This window comes from Melanostigma gelatinosum (genome assembly GCF_949748355.1).
Source record: "Melanostigma gelatinosum genome assembly, chromosome: 20".
NCBI classification, from domain to species: Eukaryota; Metazoa; Chordata; class Actinopteri; order Perciformes; family Zoarcidae; genus Melanostigma; species Melanostigma gelatinosum.
In genome coordinates this window covers 6,275,899-6,299,010 of record NC_136653.1, presented here as the reverse complement: position 1 = coordinate 6,299,010, position 23,112 = coordinate 6,275,899, and the positions used below count along the sequence as shown (strand labels likewise).

General features: G+C 41.8%; 1 protein-coding gene across 2 annotated transcripts; it reads left to right on the top strand.

Annotated features, from left to right (window-relative positions):
* The first annotated feature begins 712 nt into the window (after nt 1-712).
* rnpc3 (RNA-binding region (RNP1, RRM) containing 3) lies at nt 713-15,631 on the top strand. Of its 2 annotated transcripts, none has more exons than XM_079291700.1 (16): nt 713-882; nt 1,447-1,603; nt 1,691-1,738; nt 1,846-1,955; nt 2,384-2,473; nt 4,940-5,051; nt 5,741-5,809; nt 6,414-6,556; nt 6,769-6,894; nt 7,417-7,559; nt 9,681-9,869; nt 11,924-12,018; nt 12,237-12,295; nt 12,634-12,766; nt 15,048-15,125; nt 15,563-15,631. In XM_079291700.1, the coding sequence occupies exons 1-15, from the start codon at nt 878-880 to the stop codon at nt 15,114-15,116; spliced, it is 1,548 nt and encodes a 515-aa protein (XP_079147826.1). In that variant the 5' UTR covers nt 713-877; the 3' UTR covers nt 15,117-15,125; nt 15,563-15,631. The 2 variants fall into 2 exon arrangements, with proteins under 2 accessions (XP_079147826.1, XP_079147825.1); XM_079291699.1 differs by lacking the exon at nt 15,563-15,631 and adding an exon at nt 15,254-15,552.
* The last annotated feature ends 7,481 nt before the right edge of the window (nt 15,632-23,112 follow it).

The following is a 23,112-nucleotide window of genomic DNA, read 5'->3' as shown; positions in this document are numbered from 1 at the left end:
ATGTTAATATGTTTTGATTTTTTTTACTATGTTATAAGTGAATCTGTTTGTAATGAGAGCAGCTTGTCAGTACTCCTGCACGTGATATCAACAATATCAACAGATACAGTTACTGACTATGAATGCTCCTATTGAAACCTTTAAATAATATTGATAATACGCATTACCAACTAATTATTTCAGCTGGAGGGTTATCTCCACTCACTTTGACCCCTGGAAGGCAGTCTTTCACTATTTTACATTACAACACAGGGCTATTTAAGTGCGCATTCTCAACTTGCAACACTGCCAAAATTATATTTTTATCAAGCAGTACTTTTTTTTGCTTTGATGACGAACGAGGCCTCATTAACTAAAATCAAACAGCAGTGCTGTGGACTCTGTATTGACATTTCAAATGCATTATGCAATTTATATCAAGGCATTTGACTCGCAGTCTCATTTAATTCTTCGGTACAAATGCAATTACGATACGATACGATTAAGATACGCTCAGTGACCAGAAGTCCCCATTGTAACTATCACTATTAAAAGCAGCCTTGCTTCAATGTGTGGAGTGTTTGGGAAAACTTCGTTTGTTTCCCCCATCACACGTGCTATATCGAACAAATGTTACGGGATCGGGCAATACTCCAGACCAGAATGTGTCGCTGCTATTTGTTGTCCACCCGAAATCACCGTAGAAGAAGAAGAAGACGCGGGCGGAAGTGGATATGTTTACTGGCTACAGCCGTGTCAGGCTTGTAATGTAGCTTTATGTCGTGGAAGATGTCACTTGAGCTTTGGATTACTTGCTGAAACATGACCTGAATATACTAGTGGCTGCATCTAATATCTTGGAATCATAAGGGGCTTCACAGTTGGCCTCGGCAAAGTAATGAGGTAAATTCAACCTGGGGGTTTGCTGCACGTTAGCTTCGCTCACATATAGCACCGAGCTAAGTTTAGCGCTAGTCCTGTGTAGCACGCGTTTCTGTTCAAGGAAAATAAATTTAACTTGTAACGATACACGTCTGATAGACCATGACCTCGGATAATTAAGAAAGCATTGGGATTGGTTCTTTAATTCGGCAGTATTCGTTTAAAAAATAGCTAATGATTGACAATGAAACCTATTTACTGAATTCACGTTTTCAATTGTAAGAATTACACATTACACTTGTAATTTAGCGACTGAAAGATGTTAGTAATATTTCGTCCTCCATGTGAGGGCCAAACGACACAGTATCACCAAATGAGTTTCAGGTTATTCAGTGGTTATTGCAGGATTGTTGAAGTACTGTTGTTCAGGTCACTCTTTTTTTTATATATATATATATACACACACACACTCTCTAATATTATGCCAGTCGTCAATAAAACTGAGAAAAACGAAGGCGTCCAGTGGACTGGTCGGTACCGTTACTGTTTTGTCTAACTAGCATCTCTCTGCCTGCTGTTCTGCAGGGAAATGGACAAGAATGAGGACCTGGTCCCAACACGCATCAATAAAACTCTGCTTATCCGCCACCTGCCAGCTGAGCTCCGACAGGATGAGAAAGAGGACCTCTTGAAGTATTTTGGAGCCGAGTCGGTCAGGGTCTTCTCAAACACGGGTCGTTTGGTAGGTTGTGCCTCACTGATACCAAAGCTTTGTGTCCTGACATTCAGTTGAGTCGCTGTCCTTGAGCACGCTTTTCCATCTCCACAGAAACATGCAGCTTTTGCAACCTTTAGAAGCGAGAGGTCGGCAGCAAAAGTGAGTTATTTATGTAGTGTTTGTAGTCGTATGACATTTGACGAAGCCTTGCTTGTGTAAAGTTAGAGTTTAAAGTGAATCTCATTGTATCATTGCATCTGTTTTAGGCTCTCGGCAGGCTCCATCAGTTAGATGTCCTTGATCATACACTCGTTGCGGAGTTTGCGAAAGGCCAAGATCATGTGACAGTATTAAAGGACCCACCGGTGTCAAACAGGTAAGTTGCTTGATTTATATGGATTAACAAACGCCGTGGATCTGCACAGGCCGTAGTTATGAGAAATGTTACTTTTGCACATATATGGGCTGTTAACCTCCCTGTGAGATCGAGCCGGTGTTGGTTTCGGTCGTGTGGTCTTAAGATCCTGTTGTAAGCCCCACAGACCAGAAATGATTTCCCCACACATGGATTTGTATTTATAAGTTGGCAAATATCAACTTTGACCAGACTCAAAATTGGACAAAGTTCAATTTGAACTGATATCTACACCTAGTGCTTGAGTGAAACTCACTCAGTGTTAGTGTGAACATATTCTCAGCACCCAGCGAAATGAAATAAGAAGCATTAAAACAAGTATTCATCACATGATCGCTGGTGAAAGCCACAGTTGAATCGTTTTTGTAACGTGTACTTTTCTTCTACAGTGGTAAACATGTCAAGAAAGAGCAGAGGAAACAGGAGACCAAGCAGCCAAACATTCCCCTCATAGAGACCGGCGTTGCGCCTAACCTTGGGTGAGTGTTGAATGCATGTCTACAAACTGTTGTTAGCAAGTCTCGACGTAGTCGGAGATGATTTCTGAAATCCTAATTGAGATGAAGCGTTCTGTTTTCATGACGTGTTGTAAATCGGTCTGAAAAGATGACATTGAACTGCTTCAGTTATACTCAGCAGGTGATTTAGTGTGTCACTCTCTCGTGCCTTATACTCAAGACATCATGTGGAGCTCTGGATTTTGTTCTCGCTCTGTCTTGTGAGGTTAAAACTAAACGATTATATTACGTTCTGCAGTATCAGGCCCCATGACCAAGGCGTTACCCATCCAAAGGATACTATATACAATTGGATATGCACGCATGACACGCGCTGTCCAAACCTGGTGTCCGTCGGTTTGTGTGTGCACGCTAGCTGACAATAAACCTGGATGAGCATCTGAGAGCAATGGTCAGGAGCTGTCAGCGGCCTTGTGTCCAATTAGATGGTCAGGCCGCCATTGAGCACCTGACAGGCCGTCTGTCCTGCCAGTTGGTGGCAGCAGGTGGTCTCCAACACTGCCAGTTTATCCCGCCGTGTGCTGAAATGTAATCTGGATCAGCCAGTAGTGTTCACCACCTCCTGAATTGAGAATTTGTCATCAAATACAATAACCGGACAGGAATGTAGTTAATCCAGTGATCAAATTAATTTAAAAAATCATATAAAAATCCAAAATGAAGTCTTGTTCATTGTACCATTGCCTACAATAGCCCAATCCTAATACAAGCTAAATCCAAAAGTTTAGCAGTCAGCCGCAAGTTCCTCAAAAACAAGCTAATTTATGGAGATGTTGATAATTAGGTGAACAATATGAAGTAACTTCTTGACAGACCAGGACATTAGCATAACTACACATTTGATTTTAAAACACTGGACCATTGAAAAAAACAATGTCATTTTCCCAATCATGGTGTTGAATGAGACGCACTCTCTTGTAGGGCTGGGCGATAAATCGATTTAATCGATTAATTCGAATGTGTGCTTTAAGGCGATGTGTTTTATTGAAAATCGAGAAAATCGCCCCCACCCTTGGGTTGGGTTCCCGTAGTTGAGTGCGCGCGCATTGTTTACAAACGAAAACAATGGCGGCCAGCAGTGAAGCTCTCGTTCTTAAGAGAGGGAAGAATGTGTCTTCGGTGGTCTGGAAATAGTTCGGGTTCGTGTCATCTGACACAGAACAAACAGCCTCAAACAGAGGCATGCCGCCGAGTGGGAGAAGTGTTGCGCCCTGCAGGACCGCGGGAGCACAAGCGACGCTGTCTTCCTGGCAAAAAATATTTAGAAAAAACATGCACTACTGTTTAATACTGTTGGTTATGTTGTGAATGCACTTGATTTTGTTTACATGCACTTATTTACTGTGCAAAATATGTTATGTTGATGTTAGATCAGATGTTGGACTTTTGAAAATGTGAATGGTAAAGGGTCACATACATTTTATTTCATGCTGTGTTTGTATCAGTGTATTCAGTTAGAAAAGCTTACTGTAAAAAGTTACATTTGCACAGTTGTTTACAATGGAAGGCTACTATTTAATGCCATTTAATGTTATGTTTAATTTAATTTAATATTTAAATGATTCAGGGAAACAAAAGAGTGACCAAATACTTTTTGTATACTACAGGCACCTTTCTACAATGTTCAGGTTTTGTTTATTTTTATCAACCTACGAGGGAAAATCATCACAAAATAAAATAAAAAATTGTTTTCAACAGCTTCTGTCATCTGCAAAAATTTGTGGGGGAAAAAATCGATTTAAATCGTGAATCGGATTTTTTGTAAAAAAATCGGAGATTTTTTTTTTAGGCCATATCGCCCAGCCCTACTCTCTTGGCACTACGACTGTTGCTCCAGCTGAGACTAAAGGCCAACATCATACAATTAAAATGTTTGACATTGTTATGTTTCTGTCACTTATTTATTTAAAATTTCTTCACTTTTAATGATTGTGCTGACATGTTAGTTTTCACCTTGCAGCAAAAAGAGCGTGTTCTCCCAAACATTACTACACAGTTATCAGATGGATATCAATTTAGGCTGTTCTCACTGTTTGTCTCAGTCCCAGCAGAACTGCTAACAGATTTCTTTTGTGGCAGATTAAACAACATACACTTGAAGTCTTAGTTTATTAGGCCTCGGAGTGTGGGCTTCTAAAAGTTATTATTACACGAGGACCAGCGTTGGTGCTGACATGGCACGCTGCTCCCAACGTCCCTTAATGGCTGGGGTTCATATTTGTTGGCTGAGTGCTTGTCATCTTAAGAATGAGCTAGCTCGCTAACGCTCACCGGCTGGACCACATATTCATGCGTCTCCATTATTTTGACACATTGTGTGAGTTGTTAAGTGAGGGGGGGGGTGTATTGTATTTTCGGCAGCCAGTTGCAGCCGCAGAGTTTCCTTTTAAGTCATTTTGTCTTTTCCTCTCGCTCTCGCTCCCACAGGTTGACATTTCAATCGAATCCAACTCTGAAATATTTATACCCACCACCTTCTAATGGCATTCTGACAAACATATCACATGTCCTCATGAGTGTGCCAAAGTTTTATGTTCAAGTGAGTATATACTGCTTCTTTTATATCATTTAGTTGTTCGTCCATTACCTGCACATCTTTAATATGCATATGTTGGTCATCTGTGTGTGTGTGTGTTCGATTTGTGTCCCTGTTCCTGTATTCATACTTTACTTCTGTTTTTTTTAGGAAAGTGGGAATTTGTACAAATAAAAAGCAAATGTGACAACATTTCTAGCCTTCAGATTCACATTTTAGATCGAAAAATGAATATCGCAGAGGTTTTTGAACTCTATCCAACCTCCTAAAGATCAAACAGCAAACATTTGCCTTTTAAATTTCAATTTGGGGAGCAAGTGTTAATAATAAACCATAAGTGGGAGGCATGAGTTATAGGTTTAACATTTCCCCGGGAGCCGTGCTGCCTGGCTTTTCCCATGCTGCTGCTCCTAGCGTCGGCGTCTTTGTGGTGCTAGTGTGTCGCAGAGAAGCCACCTCCGTCCTCAGCCTCACCGCCGCTATCTCACTTCAGCCTCGATCTCACCTTGATCCTCGTATTTTAAATGAAAATGCAAAAGCCTTGCAATCTGTTTTACATATGGAGCCCCGAGTTCCCGGCTGCCTGTTTGAGAGCAGCAGTATATTTATATTACCAGCTCCCACCCATCTTGTGGTATGAATCTTTAGATACAGCCGTCACCGCTCTAATGCTCTCGTCTCCAATTATGCAGGTACTGCATCTGATGAACAAGATGAATTTACCGTGTCCGTTTGGCCCGGTCACTGCCAGGCCCCCCATGGTAAGCGTGTGTACATTGGATAAAGAGGAACAGGTTGTAGATGGTTTTGGTGTTATTGATTTGATGTTAAACAAGAAATTCTGCGGTGTTATAAAGAGGTTATTGTATAAATGTGTTGGAGGGGACGTGTCCAAGGATAGGAACTCGACTACTGAGGTTAACCAGTTAACCCTCAACCATCAGAGGCTTATTGATTAAGTCTCTCTCTCTCTCTCCCAGTGAAGCTTGTTTTTTTTAAATAAATAAATCTGAAATATTGCCTTTGGCTCTTAGAAATTATAATTGTCATTTTCACTATTTTCCATCATTTCATGCACCAAAAGATTAATTCAGGAAATAATCATCAGATTAATCGATAATGTTACAGCTCTACTAACTACACCACGTAGCACAGTCATCTTTTATTATTGGTGGGGGGAATATTTGAGCACTTTGCATGAGTCTGAACCATGTAGCCTTCCATGCCTTTAATACTTGTATCGCATCTCCGACCTGCCAACCAATGAATCCAAGTTCTGACCAAAGACTGCACTCCTGAAGTCCGTCGGTTGAACCCAGAGGCATTTGCGAGCTAAGCCAGCTCTGTTTTTTTCCTTTCCTGCAGTTTGAGCTCCTGCCTCCTGCACCACCCATGCCCATGCCTCCTCCCTTCCCTCCCGACTACCCGCCTTTACCAGAGGAGGAGATGGAGCTGTCCAGTGGAGAAGAATCCGAGTACGAGAGCGGGGACGAGGAAGACAAAGAGAGGTGGGGAGCAGTACTTAGAGAGGACTCAGCTCGCATCTTCTCGAGGCATTTTGTTTTGCATTGCCGCTGCCGTTCGACGCGGTGTGTTCATGTGTCATTCACAAGTAATGTTTCTAGAAACACAAGTGGCTTGAAGAGAAAAGTCTTAAAACCTTTTTTTTTGTCCAAGGTAGACATTCTCTCCCTTATTCTCTCTCTTTGCTTTATTCCAGGATTGTTCGTCTGATGGGCCTGGTCAACCAAGCATGCAAGAGACCCCTGAGACCAAAAACAGCTTCAAAGAGAAAGAAGCCCAAGATCAAGGATCTACTCTATGCTCCCAAACCAGACTCTCAGAGGTACAACCATCTGAGATTGCACTGACCTTTCCACATTCAAATCACAAATCAAAACTCACCTGTTCAAAACTGCTTTTAATGTGTGACTATTATTGTGTACTTTGTTTTTAGTGTATTGTTTTTATAGATGATGATTTTAATGTAAAGTGTCATGAAAAGCGCTATATAAATAAAATGTATTATTTATTATTATTACACCAAAGGCACTCGTGCATGTCTCAGTCCTCATGCATAGACGTATTCTTAGGCAGCTAAAAAAACAAAGATGAAAATCCTCCAGACAATAGTCCTCATAAAGACAGTATTGTTTCAAGCACACACTCCCTTAATGACAGACCACAAGCTCTGTTTCTAAACTATATGCACACCTCAGTGTCTCCGGGCTGCATGTTTGTGGAATGGGGAAGTATCTGTGGTGGACCAGAACAAAATAACGCAGCCCTGAAGCCTCTCCGGAGCCAGCTTTATTGGGGCTACTGTTTTAGAGGCTGCTGTTGAGGAGATTGTCTCTGCTGTCCTCAGTGCTCCAGTGCTGCAGCCCTCCGATGTGTTTGAGCAGCCCCACCCCGCCGGCCAGAGGAAAATCGAATTCCACATTTCGGTTCCAGAGGCGGCGGCCATAGTGGAAGGAAGTGGGCCCGGTCAGCCTGACGATGAAGGCGGGGGTAAGGGCTCTGCCGCTATGTAGCCTGTTGATTTGTTATGTTTTTTATTCGTTAATCATTTAGTGACTGAGAAAAACTTCCATCACAATTTCCCAGAGCCCACGGTGATGTTCATGAAGTTCTTGCTTGGTCTGACCAACAGTTCTAAACCAAAAATACTCAATTCATGATGATAAAAAACCGAGAAAAGCAGCAAATCATTTTACATTTAAGAAGCTTGAATATGTTTGTGCTGAGGAAGGTGAATTATTTTTTGTTCCTATTTATTTTCTGATCATTTTTGCACGAATCATGACTTAAATACAGTTTTTATTTTATTTTCTGTGACGTCACTTTGCTAGACGGCAACCATAGGTAAGGTCAAGTCAAAGAGATCATTGATCTGTATCTGTAATGACTTTAATGGATAGATTAAAGTCATTAACGAACAATTATCTTTATTTACCCGAGTGTGGGATTATTATCTCAATAAATCCATCAATGACTTTCAATTTATTGTCCTATAAATAGTGTAAATGGCTCATTGCAAATGGAATCAGCAAATATTTTTGAACTTTGGTTGATAAATTAATTTAAATGTTAAATAGTTGCTCATCAATTTCCTGTCGCCTGACTAAAGGATTAGTCTGCCAGTCGTCCATCTTTCAGTTCCATTAATCTCCCGTCTCTTATCTGTTATTGATGACCGGCATCTTGGGAAGGAACTTCGTGCCAATGCGCATTAGGCTAAATTGTAAACGCCACCTTTTAATGTGGAAGTCCAATCAGCGGAGCAGCGGCCTGTCACTGAGATGAGAATAGCTGGTCCGGCAGTACATAAGAAAAGTGCACCGCCTTCTGTCTTCAGAGAAAGAAAGGCACCATAAGGATTTGATTATTCCTATACATCATGTTTATTATTGCAGAGAAGCAGGAGGTGGTTTGATACTCATAAGTTAAAGCCCTTACCATGGAGCCAAGTGTTGCACAGCAGTATATCACAGCAGAAAGGGCTTTTTACCATTATCTGTATGAGAAAATGTCATCGGGGGCACAGTCTGTGTTACGTGTCAGCTGTGCAGCTCCCTGTTTGCCTTATCGGCACTCTCTCTGGCTACAACTTCACTCCCCGGCAAGCCCCTGAGAAGTAAGATAGATCTCAAAGTCAAACACAAAAGATTTCCTAGAGGCGGGAGAAAGATAAACTATGACAGGTGGCTTTTTGGATTAGTCTTGTTTTGGGAAAGGTGTGTGTGGGGGGGTTGTGTGATCCGATAAACAAGCTATTTAAATGGAAAGGGGAGTTGGGGGGGGCAGATAAGGAGGAGGATCATTTTGAAAGCAGTGATCTACCGTAGTTCTCTGCCGAGGGTGTATCAGAAAAGCTCCCCAGCACTTCTTGCTCCGGTGCACGAGACAAGATTTCTTTGCCCCTCCTCAGATTTGTACAGGCTCACTGCTCTTAGTAATTCCATCGCGTGTGTGTGTGTGTGTGTGTGTGTGTGTGTGTGTGTGTGTGTGTGAGAAAAGTCTGCTGGAGTTATCCCTCCCCGCTGCCTTTCAAACTCATGTTTATAAAACAGGAATGGCATTTGATTACAGTTCTTTATTTGACAAAGACTGAATGTGCTTCCGCCTCACTCTTGAGACCGTCGTCTTCAGCGCGACCAATTCAACTACAGCGGTATTTCCAGCAAAAGACGTCATTCACCGCGTTAACCCCCGACGAAGAAATCCCTGTTTTCAACTCGGCCGGTTTGTAACGAGGCCATGTTTAGGAATGTTAAACAATCAATATGTTAAACTGATTTCGACCAGGAGGATTTGCATCCGCTCTCCCATCCTGAGCGTGTTTGGATTCCTGAAGACGATAAACATTGTGGAAGTGATTACTTCACCATCTGCTGTTGTGAGAGACTTTGAACACTTCCATCTGTGTTTGTGCTGTAGGGAGCGCGTCCTCTTCCTTGTTTCGTGTCTTAAAGCAGCCCGGCAACGCGCGTTTGCATCCAACTTAGTGACACGTAATACGGGAGACCGCTTAGCCGCTGCCAGCGTTGTCGCCAAAACGAATACAGCGACAACTTGACGAGTCGGTTGTGAATGTGCTGCATCGGGTTCAACTTCTTGTGTGTCCTGCAGAAGCGGATGAGAGGGAGCTCACCCCCGGCGGCAGCAGCCAGGAGGTGGCGGAGGCGGAGGGCTTCGGGAAGCTTTACCCCAGCGCACCGGCATCCCAACAGCAAGAGGAGCACAGCGACGACGAGCAGGACCTCCCCTCAGACGTCATCTCCAGGAAGGAACTGGAGAAAGGACGGCTGTCAAGAGACGGTAAACACGAAGGGAGGCTCTTGGTCCGTTTCACTCTGGGTGCTTTTTATTTACTCCAACCATAAAAGACTTGGATGTGATGGGAAGTGATAACATTAGTGAACTGACCAACAGAACTGATCTTAAACCGCTGATTAGAGACAGGAAGTCAATAAACTAGACCTGAGATATTAGTTTTCAAATCTGAGAAAAAAAACCATGAATATCAGGACAGAATACAGCTTAGGTGTTAAGCGATAACAATGGTAATCCATGACATGTTCTTTTCATGTCAGCAAATGTTTTTTAATGATGCTGCCAACAGCGGCCATATCAATTTGCATTTTCCTCTCAGAAATGCTGCTCTGTGTAGAAGTGATGCGAGTCGAATGAAAGCAGCAACAGCATATTACAGAGATTTGGCTGTTTGCGAGAGCAGCGAGAGCCACGGTGGCTGAACAAAAAAAGAGAGGCGCCAACTGCAGAGACTCAAACTCGACAAAAGAAACTGAGATCCATCGAGAGGAAGACGAGCTAAAAAGTTTAACATCAGCGTTACATTTTCTAAGCTGACAATCACCCCACCATGATGAGGAGAGATGTAAAATAGTTGTTAGTCTGCTGCTGGTGGTTAGCGGCCGTCTCAGCCCAACGCTGAAATGCTAAACATCAAAGATTACTTGTCACCAAAAAACAATTCCGGCAATATTCAGACAAAATCACAAAGAGAGGTGGAGTAATGTACTCCGAACGTCGGCCATTTCTATTGATGTAGCGTCATCAGAATCTGTTCACCTCTCTCATCCGTGACATCTCCAGACTCAAGCAGCTGTCTTTAGCCAGACTGACTGAATGTGGTCAGCTAAATAGATGTAGTTGGATATAAATACATGTATATGTATATATATTAGTGCTGGGCAACGATTAATATATTTAATCGCGTTGATTTTTTGCGATTAATCGCATTGTTATGACAAAGTTCAATAATGAATTCAAACATAGTGTATTGCGCACTTCTATTTTAAAAGTACTACTATATGAACAAAAGGGCAATAACATTTGGTTTGCAGACACTTATTAAAACAAATACGGTGCCTTTTAACATCAGTATTCCCTTTACACAGTCGCGATCATATTTCTTATGTTATATCATTCTTATATCATATGTATATTTTCCCTTTAACTCACGAGATGCAGGTAGCATGTTTTATAATTCATACTTCGTTGGCATCTTATTCTGAAAACCGGATGTTCGTCTGAAGAAACCGGATGTTGTCTCACGCTAATATTTCCGCTAACTTTGAAAGTCCTTCGCTCGCTCCCGATCTGTGCCGTTTGAATGAGTTTACCGTGAGTTTCAGCGTATAGGTGCACTAACATGTAAGTGTCTGCTGACTTTACCGCAGCGATGTCCAGTCGTCTCCAGGCAGAGCAGCAGCTGGTGCACGTTGTAACGCCGCTTGTCTTGCTTTTGTTTATCTAAACTGCTCCCACAAGCTGCATCAACGTAGTCTGCTGAAGACTTCCTCCACGGACTTTCAAAATAAAAAAATGAGTTAACGTGTTATAAAATAATTGTCGGCGCCAATTAATGAATGTTAACGCGATAATAATGCGTTGACTTACCCAGCACTAATAATTCAGAAAATAATTCAAATGTGGCAACATTTCTAAATGACCTCCACATTCCTAAACGTGTCAGCTAATATGGATCCCTGTTCTTCACTTGGTGAGCCAGAGTACTTTTAAGTGTAATTCTTTGTTCTTCCTCAACCGACACGCGATGCTCAGGCATGTTTTCCATTCCAATAGCTGAAATATGATTCGTCCAAGTTCTTTCTACAATGCAGCGGCTGCTCGGTGCTGGGCTCAAACATGCAATCACTGCTTTAATGTCTCCGCTCTTCAATCCACCCCGTCTTAAATAAAACATTTAGCGGAGTGTATTGAGTTGCAACGACTTTGAATTTACCTTTATGTATGTACGGGCAGCTCTGTGATGATCCTTTGTACCTGTATTTTTGAAATGCGCCTTGCATCAAGTTGTCTTTCTTCTTCTCTCCTTTTTAACACAGAGATAAAAAGGATGTCTGTGTTTCAACACTATGAACCGGGTGAGCCTACCTGCAGACTGTACGTGAAGAACATCGCAAAGCAAGTGGAAGAGAAAGTAGGTCCTTTTATAGCACTCGACCCACTTTGGTTTACTGGATGTGATGCTCATTCTGGAGTTTTCATGTATTGCTTTAGATCATTATATGTCATATGTCATTCTTTACATTTCCTCTGTGAGGTGTGAGCGTTGCTTCTGCATGAACCACAGAATCGACGATGCATTCATCTTCATTTATCGACTATTTTTCCTGATACGCATCATTTGTCTTCCAGGACCTAAAGTACATCTATGGGAGATACGTCAACCCTTCTTCAGAGGCCGAGAGAAACATGTATGTAACCCGACCAGAGCAGACGCGTCCTCTTCACTCAACTTCTTATCCACCAAATCTTCGTTGTCCTGAAGCTGTTTTAAAATTGAACGTAGTCTTCACGATTGTTGCTTCTCTTTGGCTTAAGTTGCAAATCAGTAAAAAAACCAATTTGTTGGAATAGAAACCGGCAGCTTCTCGGGTCTCAGAGACACACGATTGACGGCCACTGTTTCATACGGTCACAGCAGCAGATCATATTTTCTGATTGCCTCTCATACTGAAGAGCTCCAATATGACGTCGACTCTGCTAGGCTGTAAGCTCGGAGTGATAATGATGTCTTGGTTTTATTTCTCAGGTTTGACGTTGTGTTGATGAAGGAGGGTCGGATGAAAGGGCAGGCCTTCGTGGGACTCCCCAGTGAGCAGAGTGCAGAGAAAGCCCTGCGGGAAACCAACGGCTACGTTCTCGACAACAAGCCCCTCGTCGTCGTATCCTTTTACCGCCTCTCGCAAGATGAAACGAGGACGAGATCTTATCAGGAGGGGAAATCCAGGCTTATCTGGAGGAGGTGGACACAGATTCTACACGTGTGTGTGTGTGTGTGTGTGTGTGTGTGTGTGTGTGTGTGTGTGTGTGTGTGTGTGTGTGTGTGTGTGTGTGTGTGTGTGTGTGTGTGTGTGTGTGTGTGTGTGTGTGTGTGTGTGTGTGTGTGTGTATATTTCTATGTATGTGTATATATATGTATACATCTCTATATATATATATTTCTATACATATATATATCTATATATAGATATCTATATATATATATATATATATATCTATATCTATATATATCTATATATATATCTATATATATATATCTATATATATCTATATATATCTATATATATCTATATATATCTATATATATCTATATATATATCTATATCTATATATATATATATATATATATATATAGATAGATAGATATATATAGATATAGATATCTATAGATATATATAGATATCTATAGATATAGATATAGATATCTATATATAGATATCTATAGATATAGATATAGATATAGAGATATAGATATCTATATATAGATATCTATAGATATAGATATAGATATTTCTATATATATATTTCTATATATATATATATATATATATATATATATATATATATATATATATATATATATATATATATATATATATATATATATATATATATATATATATATATATATATTTCTATACATGTTGATATCTAACATGCCCTAAAACAAAAATGATTCTCGATGCACTTAGTCTAGGCTCATTTTCTGGTGTAATATTCACTTCCTGTTCCATATCGCAAGGCCATTTTCTATTACATTTAGGAGATGGAAGCACAATTTGTCATAGTATGTGGAAGGTGTTGCCCACAAGTGACCGATTGAGAAAAGAAAGCTGCAGACCTGGTGTATACGATGCACTAAACATACACAGAGGGCCAGTTAAGGAGGTGGTGTGTGTGTATGAGGCGGACGCCTCCCATCACAGATGTGTTGGCCCTCCAAAAGGCGAGGACTCATTTTCTGGCAGCCCTGAACCGCCACCTGCTCTTCCTCAGCGCAGCACCGATAATTGCACATCAACCTTTGAACTTGTCTAATGGAACAAGGCTATTGATTTTTGAAGGGTGTCTTAATGTGCATCCCATAACCAATTAGCTTGGCGACGGCATATTAGTCTTCCAGTTCAAAGAATGAACAGCAGGGTCTGCAACGTCATTTATTTGGAGACGTCCTGCGTGTAGTCGCTGTGTGGCAGGTCAGGCGACAGATGTCATTCAGTCACCGTTCAGCCATTAACGACGTGGTGAGCAAGCTTTGCTTTGCTAACGAAATAATCAAAATATACTGCTCAAAGGGTAACAGACTTGGATTGTTTTTAAAGGGTTTATTCTATTTGGAGCATGAAAGAGTCGCGTAAGGTTCATTTGGGTGCAGATGTCTTTTTAAGCAGTCATAGGTAGAGGACAGCCGGTCCCAGTTTAGAGTCCCTATAATGATTTTTTCAGTGCTAGCTAGAGACCGCAGCATGACACTTGCCAGAGAATCCTCAAACAGCCTGCTACAAAAATAAGGGAGCTGAAAGAAGGAGAAGAAACCTGCGTGAAATGCTTGTAGTTTAAAGGGTAAGGTCTAGCACTGCAGTGACAGCCTTTCACACATCTGGCCCCTCCCCTTTTATTTCATCCGTCACTGAGGTACTGGGCTCAGCAGAGAAGGTGACCCGGGCTCTTTAAAAGGTCCTTCTTTTGGACAGTAGTCTTCTGGCATTTCTACGCAAACAGCCGCGACCTTTAATCAAATTAAATTCATACGAGGTGGCAAGTGCCTCGAGGAAGACGGTCCCCTGTGGCTTCAAGCTGCTGCATACAAACACGTATGCGAATATTAAATATAAGTCTGTGATTATCAGTCTGAACTCGGGCCGTGAGCTGAAATTTGGCTTTGCAGTGAGGTTGGGGTTCTGGTGTATATCATCATCTGTGGTGTATTAGTTTGGTAGATAGATGGGTATACATTCGAAGTATTAGAGGGTACTAATGGGACCAGATGAAGGAGCAGATCTGTTGCCCGTATAGGATGATGGTTTCCATGTGCTTCCCTTACTTAAGAGAAGCTGAAAGGTCTGGCCTGAAAAAGAAGAGGCTTCATCAGGCGAGAGTAAACCTTTTGCCCGTTTAATGGAAATGTTTGCAGCCCCACAGACCTTAACTATGAACTCCCAGCAATTCGCCCGATCTGCCAAACCGAAAGAAGACAACACGGTTACCAAGAGAGGACCAAAGCATCGATGAACTCAGCAGGTGAGTGAGAGAATGTTCTAATGAAAGCCATAGTGTCATCTGTTCTGTGTGTATATATAGAACAAGCCTTATTACTCTTGTAATGGTGTTTTCTTTTTACGTTTGTGTTTACACTTTATTTATTCAAGATGCCAAGGCTTGATATTGTGGCCCAGCAGAACCATTTGTATCCTTATTCTGGCATATCCTTTGGAAGAACAAAAAGCAGAGAAAATGGGGGCAGTTTATTTGTAGTTATTGTGGCACAATTGGAACTTGAAACGGCCTGGATTATAGTCTAAATTTAAAAAGACTGACTGCCGTGCTTTGATTCTGTCGTCTATTGTCTCTTACAGTATGTGCTCTGAAACACTTAAAGTGTAGACTCTGTACCCTGTGCTATTTGAGTCTCAAACGTCTCTTTACATTTCTCTCTACCTTGTTTGACTGATTTTCAGGTGATGGTCGTCGGATGTCATCTTCGTCTTTTATTACGAAAAATAAAAAAAGATATTTTATTAAGATCACTTTTGTCGTGTTTTCTGTCAACCACAGCTTCAGACATGTGTCAGTATTTGTGGGGGATCGCTTCAGCCATACAATAATAACTGATCATCTTTAGCCCCAAACTGAAAGCCCTGACCGCAGAGCGAACACGTCCTGACCGCAGAGCGAACACGTCCTGACCGCAGAGCGAACACGTCCTGACCGCAGAGCGAACACGTCCTGACCGCAGAGCGAACACGTCCTGACCGCAGAGCGAACACGTCCTGACCGCAGAGCGAACACGTCCTGACCGCAGAGCGAACACGTCCTGACCGCAGAGCGAACACGTCCTGACCGCAGAGCGAACACGTACAGGGCCTTGCAAGAGTCTTCAGTGTTCACCTGTTCTGTTGCATTACAACCAGGAAGTAATGTGCAGTTTATATGGATGTAATGGACCGAAAGAAAATAGTCCAAATTAGTGAAGTCAAATAAAAAAATAAAAGTTGTTTTCAAAAAAACTGAAAAGTTCTATGAAGCCACTAATTAAGCTTGTGTGCTGCTAATTACTCTCAAAAGTCACATAATTAGTTAAATTGAGTCCACCTGTGTGCAATCGAACAATCACATGGTGTAACGGAGCAACATTCAATCCATTGCACCACACCAAACCTGCCAAGAGGGGACCAAAGTTTGTTTCACCGAACCAATTTTGACTATTTTGTTTCGGCCTGTTTTGTAAAATCCATTCTAATTCTAATTCAGAAATGTGAGCATCGGAGAAACTATGCTGGGATGTGTATTCTATACTAGGATGGATGGAGCTTGTTAGTACACCTACACAAACACACACATAATGTAAATGTTTTATAGAAGGATAAAGGGCCAGACTGATTTAATAGCTTGGTGTCCTGTCTCTGAATTGTCAAGTGATGGGTAACATTGGCCTTTTCTCCAGGTTCACTTTATTTTAGTTGATTCAGTCGAGGGTTGGTTGGCACTCGCCAGCGAATGCTGTTCTATATTAGAAAAATAAAAACATTTAAAACTGATTGTTTCAATGAAAATTGAAAATGTAATATTGTTGCATTTAAAGTGGTGCTTGGTGTTCCTGTTCAATGAAGACTAACAGTCTCTGAACCTCATGTCTGTCTTCCCCCCTAGTTTCCCAAAATCCCAATCAAGTTGTACTTGTGTTTCAGCTCAGTGTTCACCAAAACCAAACTGACTGCTCCATTTTGAATCTTTTTTCAGAATATGTGAACGTTATCACTGCCCTGAAATAATTCAGATAGCAGCTATGATACCACAAGCGATTTCAATGAAGTGACAAGCTGCTCCGCTAACCAGGAGTATCATCACCACCATGTGGTCTTTGGTGTTAGCATGTCCCTGTTCAGATTTTACAGCAGATAGGAGGGAGGGGGGGTGCATTTAATAGAAAGTTGCTCTCCTTTAGAAGAAGACCCATAGCACTGTAATAACCTCCATGTAATGGAGAATAATTTAACCACCAGTTTACATGTTTAAAATTGTGCAAATCTATCAATGCAACGCCCACTGCTGTCCTCTACCAATCAGCAATCAAGAATGCGTAATCTATGCCGCTGAATGCTCCTGTGTCGGGTGATACAGCGCAGGCAATTTGCGTGACATGCTGTAGCCATGTTTGATCAGATCTCCCCTTTATGTGGGAGCATAGCGATTGTAGCCACCAGTTGATTTAACCGGACTGTAATCTGCACATGTAAAAATGGCGGGTTAATTGGGTGCGATTGTCATGTCCTCCAGAGACGTAATAGCCGTAATTAAACAATTATCTGTCTCCCCTTCAGTTGCGACATACAAGAACCAAAAGCATATTGTGTGTATATGTACAAGAAGCATAAACGCTGTTTGGATGCAACTTTAGACCGTTGACTTCCTGTAATGGTTTCCAGAAACAGGCGGTCTGATTTTGCGTTAAATGTTAGATTATGGTGCATGTGAAATCCATTTTATTCCTCCTGATTCTACCTTTGTGTCACGTTCAAAATATCTGTTCATTAAGCCCCAGCCCTGCTCATGAATGTGCCCCCCCCCCCCGGTTAAGCTCCAGGCACACGGGGGTCATCAATCACACGTGCTCGTCTGGTCCGACCCGCAGCTCGTACGTCAACGCCAGCGCGAGGGAGGAGTTCCCATCTGTGCCCCACTCTGCCCACCATCTCAACGATGACAAATGTGCCACCCGCCGAGGAAATATTGAGAGTTACCAGGACATTCATCAGGTAACATTTGAGCAATATGAGAGATAACCTTTTGTAAGTGGACGCAGATAGAGATGTATGTTCTGCCTCGCCTCCCGTCTCCGTTTTAATACTGCAGATACCCACGAGTAATATCATGATGATGTGTTTCTTCTTTCAGGGATCAACCAGGTGTGCAGTCTGTTTGCTGCTCGTAGCACGTGGATTGCCGGGTACACACGTGCACATGTGTCCTATTTCCCCCGGTCACTGTGTGAATCAGCCTTCACTTCTGCCTTCACACCACATATTGCTTGTACAAATTGAGCGCAATGTGTTTACTCATAATCTAGGAGCACTCCAGGCAACATAAACATGCACCGGGCCATAAGGTATCTCCAGACACCTCCAATGATGACGTTGTTGTCTGAATTTACCTGTGGGCTTCTGTGCTGTATTGTCAAGGTTTATTTTTTTGGGGGCCTGGTGCAAAGCGAGCTTCTGTTTTCACTGAAACCGAAGACGAATGCACTCACAAGCCACTCAGTCAGTCAAGCAGTCAGTCCATTCCCCACTGCAGACAGTTACCAGTCTATCAGCATGTTTGCTGTGTTGCTTTGGGTTTAGCTGTGTTGGCGAAGCATTGCTTTGCATCGGGGGAACCAAGGGTCCATCAGATACTCTCCACAACAGGAAACTCACCGTTTATAGCAATTGGTACAGTTAGATTTGGCGGGAAAAAGTTGTGCTCTTTGAGGGAGCTCTCTAAGAAGGATTCTGCTGGAAGAACTGATCTCCCATCAATAGACACACACACACACATGAAACGCTCCCAATGTAATCGTCAATACAGAAGATGACCTGCATTAGAAAAGCATCAGTTTCTTTGATAAATAGTCAAAGGTACAAGCCTTTGCGTGTAATGCTAGCATTTTATTAAATGCAGTACTGCTACTAATTTGTCCCACAAAGCTTCTAAATACCACGCTAGAATCCTGCTTGCCAAAATTGAATTAGTGTGAAATAGTTTTTTCCCACCGCATCTATGAAGATTTAAGAAGGAGATCAAATTTCCTTTTATCTACATTTTCTGCTTGTGATTGTTTTTAATAGATCAGCGTTTTTGAAAGACTTGAGGTGTAATTATTAATCAGAAATTATTATATCCTTTGTCAAATACGCTTTCTGTACACATTTGTTCGTAGAGTGAATTTGGCTCAGAGGATTTTAAACAAAGGAGTGATTTTCTGTCACTTGATGTTTGAGCCAACAACACATACAAAGCCACTCATTCATTTGATTTTTTGATTTTTTTAATAATTGTTTTAACATAATGGGTTATATTTGTCAGATATTAATCTATTTCAATTAAATTTTCTATTGCCGAATCCTTAATCGTTTTACTATCACTAACACAGCAAGCACATACTAACCTATGATACAGCAGATGATGATTATCTCACAGGGAGCTGTATTGCACTGTATGACTGTATATTTGCTGGAGTTCAACCCTAAGTTGTAAGCTACCCAGTAATGTGTAGCCATCACGATGACAAAAAAACATTCAGTTAGTCTTAGTAATAACCCTAAAAAAAGACAAAATCAAAGGCTCCTTACTTTTTACCCCTGAATTACAGATGTAGATCTAAAAGACTTTCATGAAAACATCTTTGAAACCATTTGGTACAAAAGTAATACACACATTCTCTCTGACTGTCGTTACTGGAGACCTGACTGTCGGACGATATTTAAACTGACAGTGAGCGTACGTTGCCAGGGGTGAATTAGAGTTAGTGGTTAATGCAGCGTGTAGAGTTCACATGCTGGGAGCGATGGGCTGAGGAGCACAGGCCTCTCCAATGAAATGGTGAGCAGTGCAGTTTAATGGAGATGTTTTATATCTTTTTCAGATTTGGCACAGTTTTCCTTGGCACACATCACGCCAAAAACTCTCTTTTGGCAACGTTTATGCCCCCAAATCCATCCGACCCTGGATCTAAGTTAGCATGTACATTTTAGGCTAATATTAAGCCTTTTTTTCTTGCATTGACAAATGTATACTAAAGTACCTTACCGTGTCCACTTTACACTATATTTTGGGAGTGGCTCCCCGACATATCTGTGCAACCTCCCAACTTGGTTTGTTTTCGCTCAGTCTCGGGAAAATTCCATCTCTCTGCAACCTTGTTACAAAATCTGCAGCAATTAAAAAACACAAGGTAAAAGAACAGCAGGGATGCACAGACTGAGCAGTTATTTAAAGGCATTTCTTGGAGCTGATGGTAAGGCACTGACAAAACCGTCACCTGCAGCATGAGGTAACAAATTCCAGATTCCCATCTTGTCTCCTTGTTTGATGGTGCATATGTCATCTTTTTTATTTTTGCACTTTTTTATTTTGTTTTTAAGCACAGGATGTAATAACCCTCTATTTGCCATCTGCCGCTACTCTGACACCCATCGCTGCTCTCCTCGTGTACACGTCTCTACACTGGTGTGTACAGTGAGGATATAAACGCTACCAGCCTGCAGTGAGTATTCACACTTTAGAAACAATGTGTTTCCAGGTTATTTAGATGATTGTTGCTGCTTGCTACTTCAGAATACCTTGTTTGTCATTTTTTACGGCACAAATGACTTGAACTTGAATTGTTACTCAGAATCCGACTCGATCAACGAGGTGTCAATGACAGTCAGCACGGACAGGTGAGAATAAAAGTGCAGCCCGAGATAGATTATGTCACACTCTGTAATCAAAGTGCGTTTCATTGAAATGCTTTGAATCCCCATGACCCCGTGGGCCTTCCAGCCACACGGAGACATCAATGAGGTGGCGGACACAGAACCAATGATAGCCCTAAACATTTCCCCAAGAAATCCTTTTGTAATCCTCAATGGTAGCAGTGGAGCATGGATGTACCATGGTGCTTTGCGGCTGCGTTGGTGGCCTGCTGAGACAGGGACTTTCTTCTGGCCTGGACCAACTTAACTGAGCTTTTGCTGACTTTGAAGGAGCAAATCGTGGGAAGACACAGTGCTTAGTCAACTCCAGAGTGTATGTGTGGTCGTCGAGCCTTTCTGAGAGCAAATGTGTCAATTCCGAGGTACGCGTATTCATTATGGAGAGTGATGGCTTGACCATGCATATTTCATGCTTTTAAACCCTGCAAGTTTCATGAAGTTGTCCGAATGAGTAGCATTTAAAAACTGGAGTGAAGTAATGTGCTTGAATAATGAATCTATAATAACTTTGATAAAAAATTACAACCAAGGTCATCAGTTTTATTGAAGCCAGGAGGTTCATTTATTAATCTTAATTGCATGTTGAACTTGTTTACATTAGGAGCCATATTTGGTATGTAGCCTACAGATACATACGGCCCACTTGAGCTCTTAATGGTTCAGCTTTTTCAGTGCGGACGACTCTCTCCGCGAGTTACGCAGTGGAAATGGTGAGAGCACAAGATGTTGTCAGTTATTGCATAGGCTTGTAAAGCCTGTGTCGGTGTGTAAAAGTACATCCAGTTTCGCTATAAAGTGCTCATCCCCCAATGTGAGTTTCCTCCCTTTTCTGACATTACACCTCCTCTCTCATTCCTCTGCCCTGTGCTGTCCGAGTTGCCAACTAAATCTCAGCCTCATCTTGTCCGCCGTAACCTTGTCTATTCCCAACAGTGGCATTAGCAAAGCTGTAAAAGTATTTATGGGGGTACAAATGCGGGACAGCCAATCTAAGGTAAATCTATAAATCCTGGCTGTTGATTTCTCAGGGCCAGGAGGTGCAGGCCGGTGATCAGTAGAGGTAGAAAGTATTCCCCGGGTGACTCTGTGACTCACGCGCAGGGGCCGAGCAGCATGCCAAACAGTGTGAGGCGACACTGTTGTGCTTGCAATATGGCTAAGCTGGCCTTCGCCTCTGAAGTGAGACACACCGCCTGGCTATCCATCCACCATGAGCTGGTATCGTTAGCTAACACCAAACAGGGACCTGACTCAGCAAATGTGTGTGTATATCACATTTTGCATCCTGTCGTTGGCTTGTTTATGGTTAAAGTACAAGCTGGAGCTTTATGAAAAAAAAGGTGTTAAGAGGTCAAACATATCGTACATAGAGGTGCTGTTACTCTACAGTAACTGTGACTTACAATTACAGCTGCATTAATTATTTAATGGCCACTAGGAGGCAGAAACATGGCAAAACAAGCTGATAGACACAGCCACCATCAGTGGCTTGTTTTTATGGCTGATTTTGTTGGCAAATAGTTGCCTACTTACACTGCAATTTTAACAGTAATTTGGAGTCGTGTTTCTGACCACCAGACCAAATGGAAGTCCAATATTCACTCTTCTCAAGCTCTATTTTCTGGTTGTTTTGCTCTACACTAACTCCTGAGATAAATATCTGAGTCTTTAACTGTGGGATTCTGTACGCCAGGTCACTGTGTTTATTTAATATGGTGCTGGGTGAAAAGCATACTGTAGGTTTGTCAAGTATTTTGCCGGAGACAGTTACCTTCAGGTATTTAGAAGAGTTAGCACAGGCCTTTTGACCAAAACTATGAGCTAAAAGAAGCTAGAAAGTTAGCGGGACAGAGGTGTAGAGCTCTATGTGTTCATCATTCTGACTGACCAGCTGACTAACATTAGCACAAAATACAGAAGTGTTCCTTTTATTATTAAATACTGTTGCAAATTCCTTTGCTAGCTATCCAGCAAGCTAGCAGAGTTACCTAGCGCACCAGCTAGCAGAGTTATCTTACAGCAAGCCGACTAACCCAGAAGATCTAACAGTATGAATAGCCTTTTGACATAATGTTAGCTATGATGAGGTGCATAGCTACACGAACAAGACATATTGAGGGATATTATTGCCAGGTGGTTGTGTTTAGCGTTGATGCTTCAAAGCAAGAAGGTCCTCTATTTGTGACCGGAAACCTTTGGGGCCTTTTCTCTGTGTTTGCATTTTTGTTTCACACAACAAAGATGATCATTATAAATTGCCATTTGCCACCTTCCACTAAATGCCCATGTGACTCAGAGTGGGTAAGGAAGGAGATATGACTGTTATGCATTAAACATGAGTAACAATGTGAGACAAGGGGAGGAAGCTTTGAAAGAAGCCACCATTAAACAGCTCTGGGAACAAATAGCATCCTGTCTGAAGGATACAAACCACTTAATATCAGAAGATGAAATATGTCAACAGTATTGTCATTCTTCTTGTGTGTTCGTGCAACTGATTATAATCCATTTTAAAAAATAGCAAGAGGTGTTGATAGTTGTACTTTCTGATA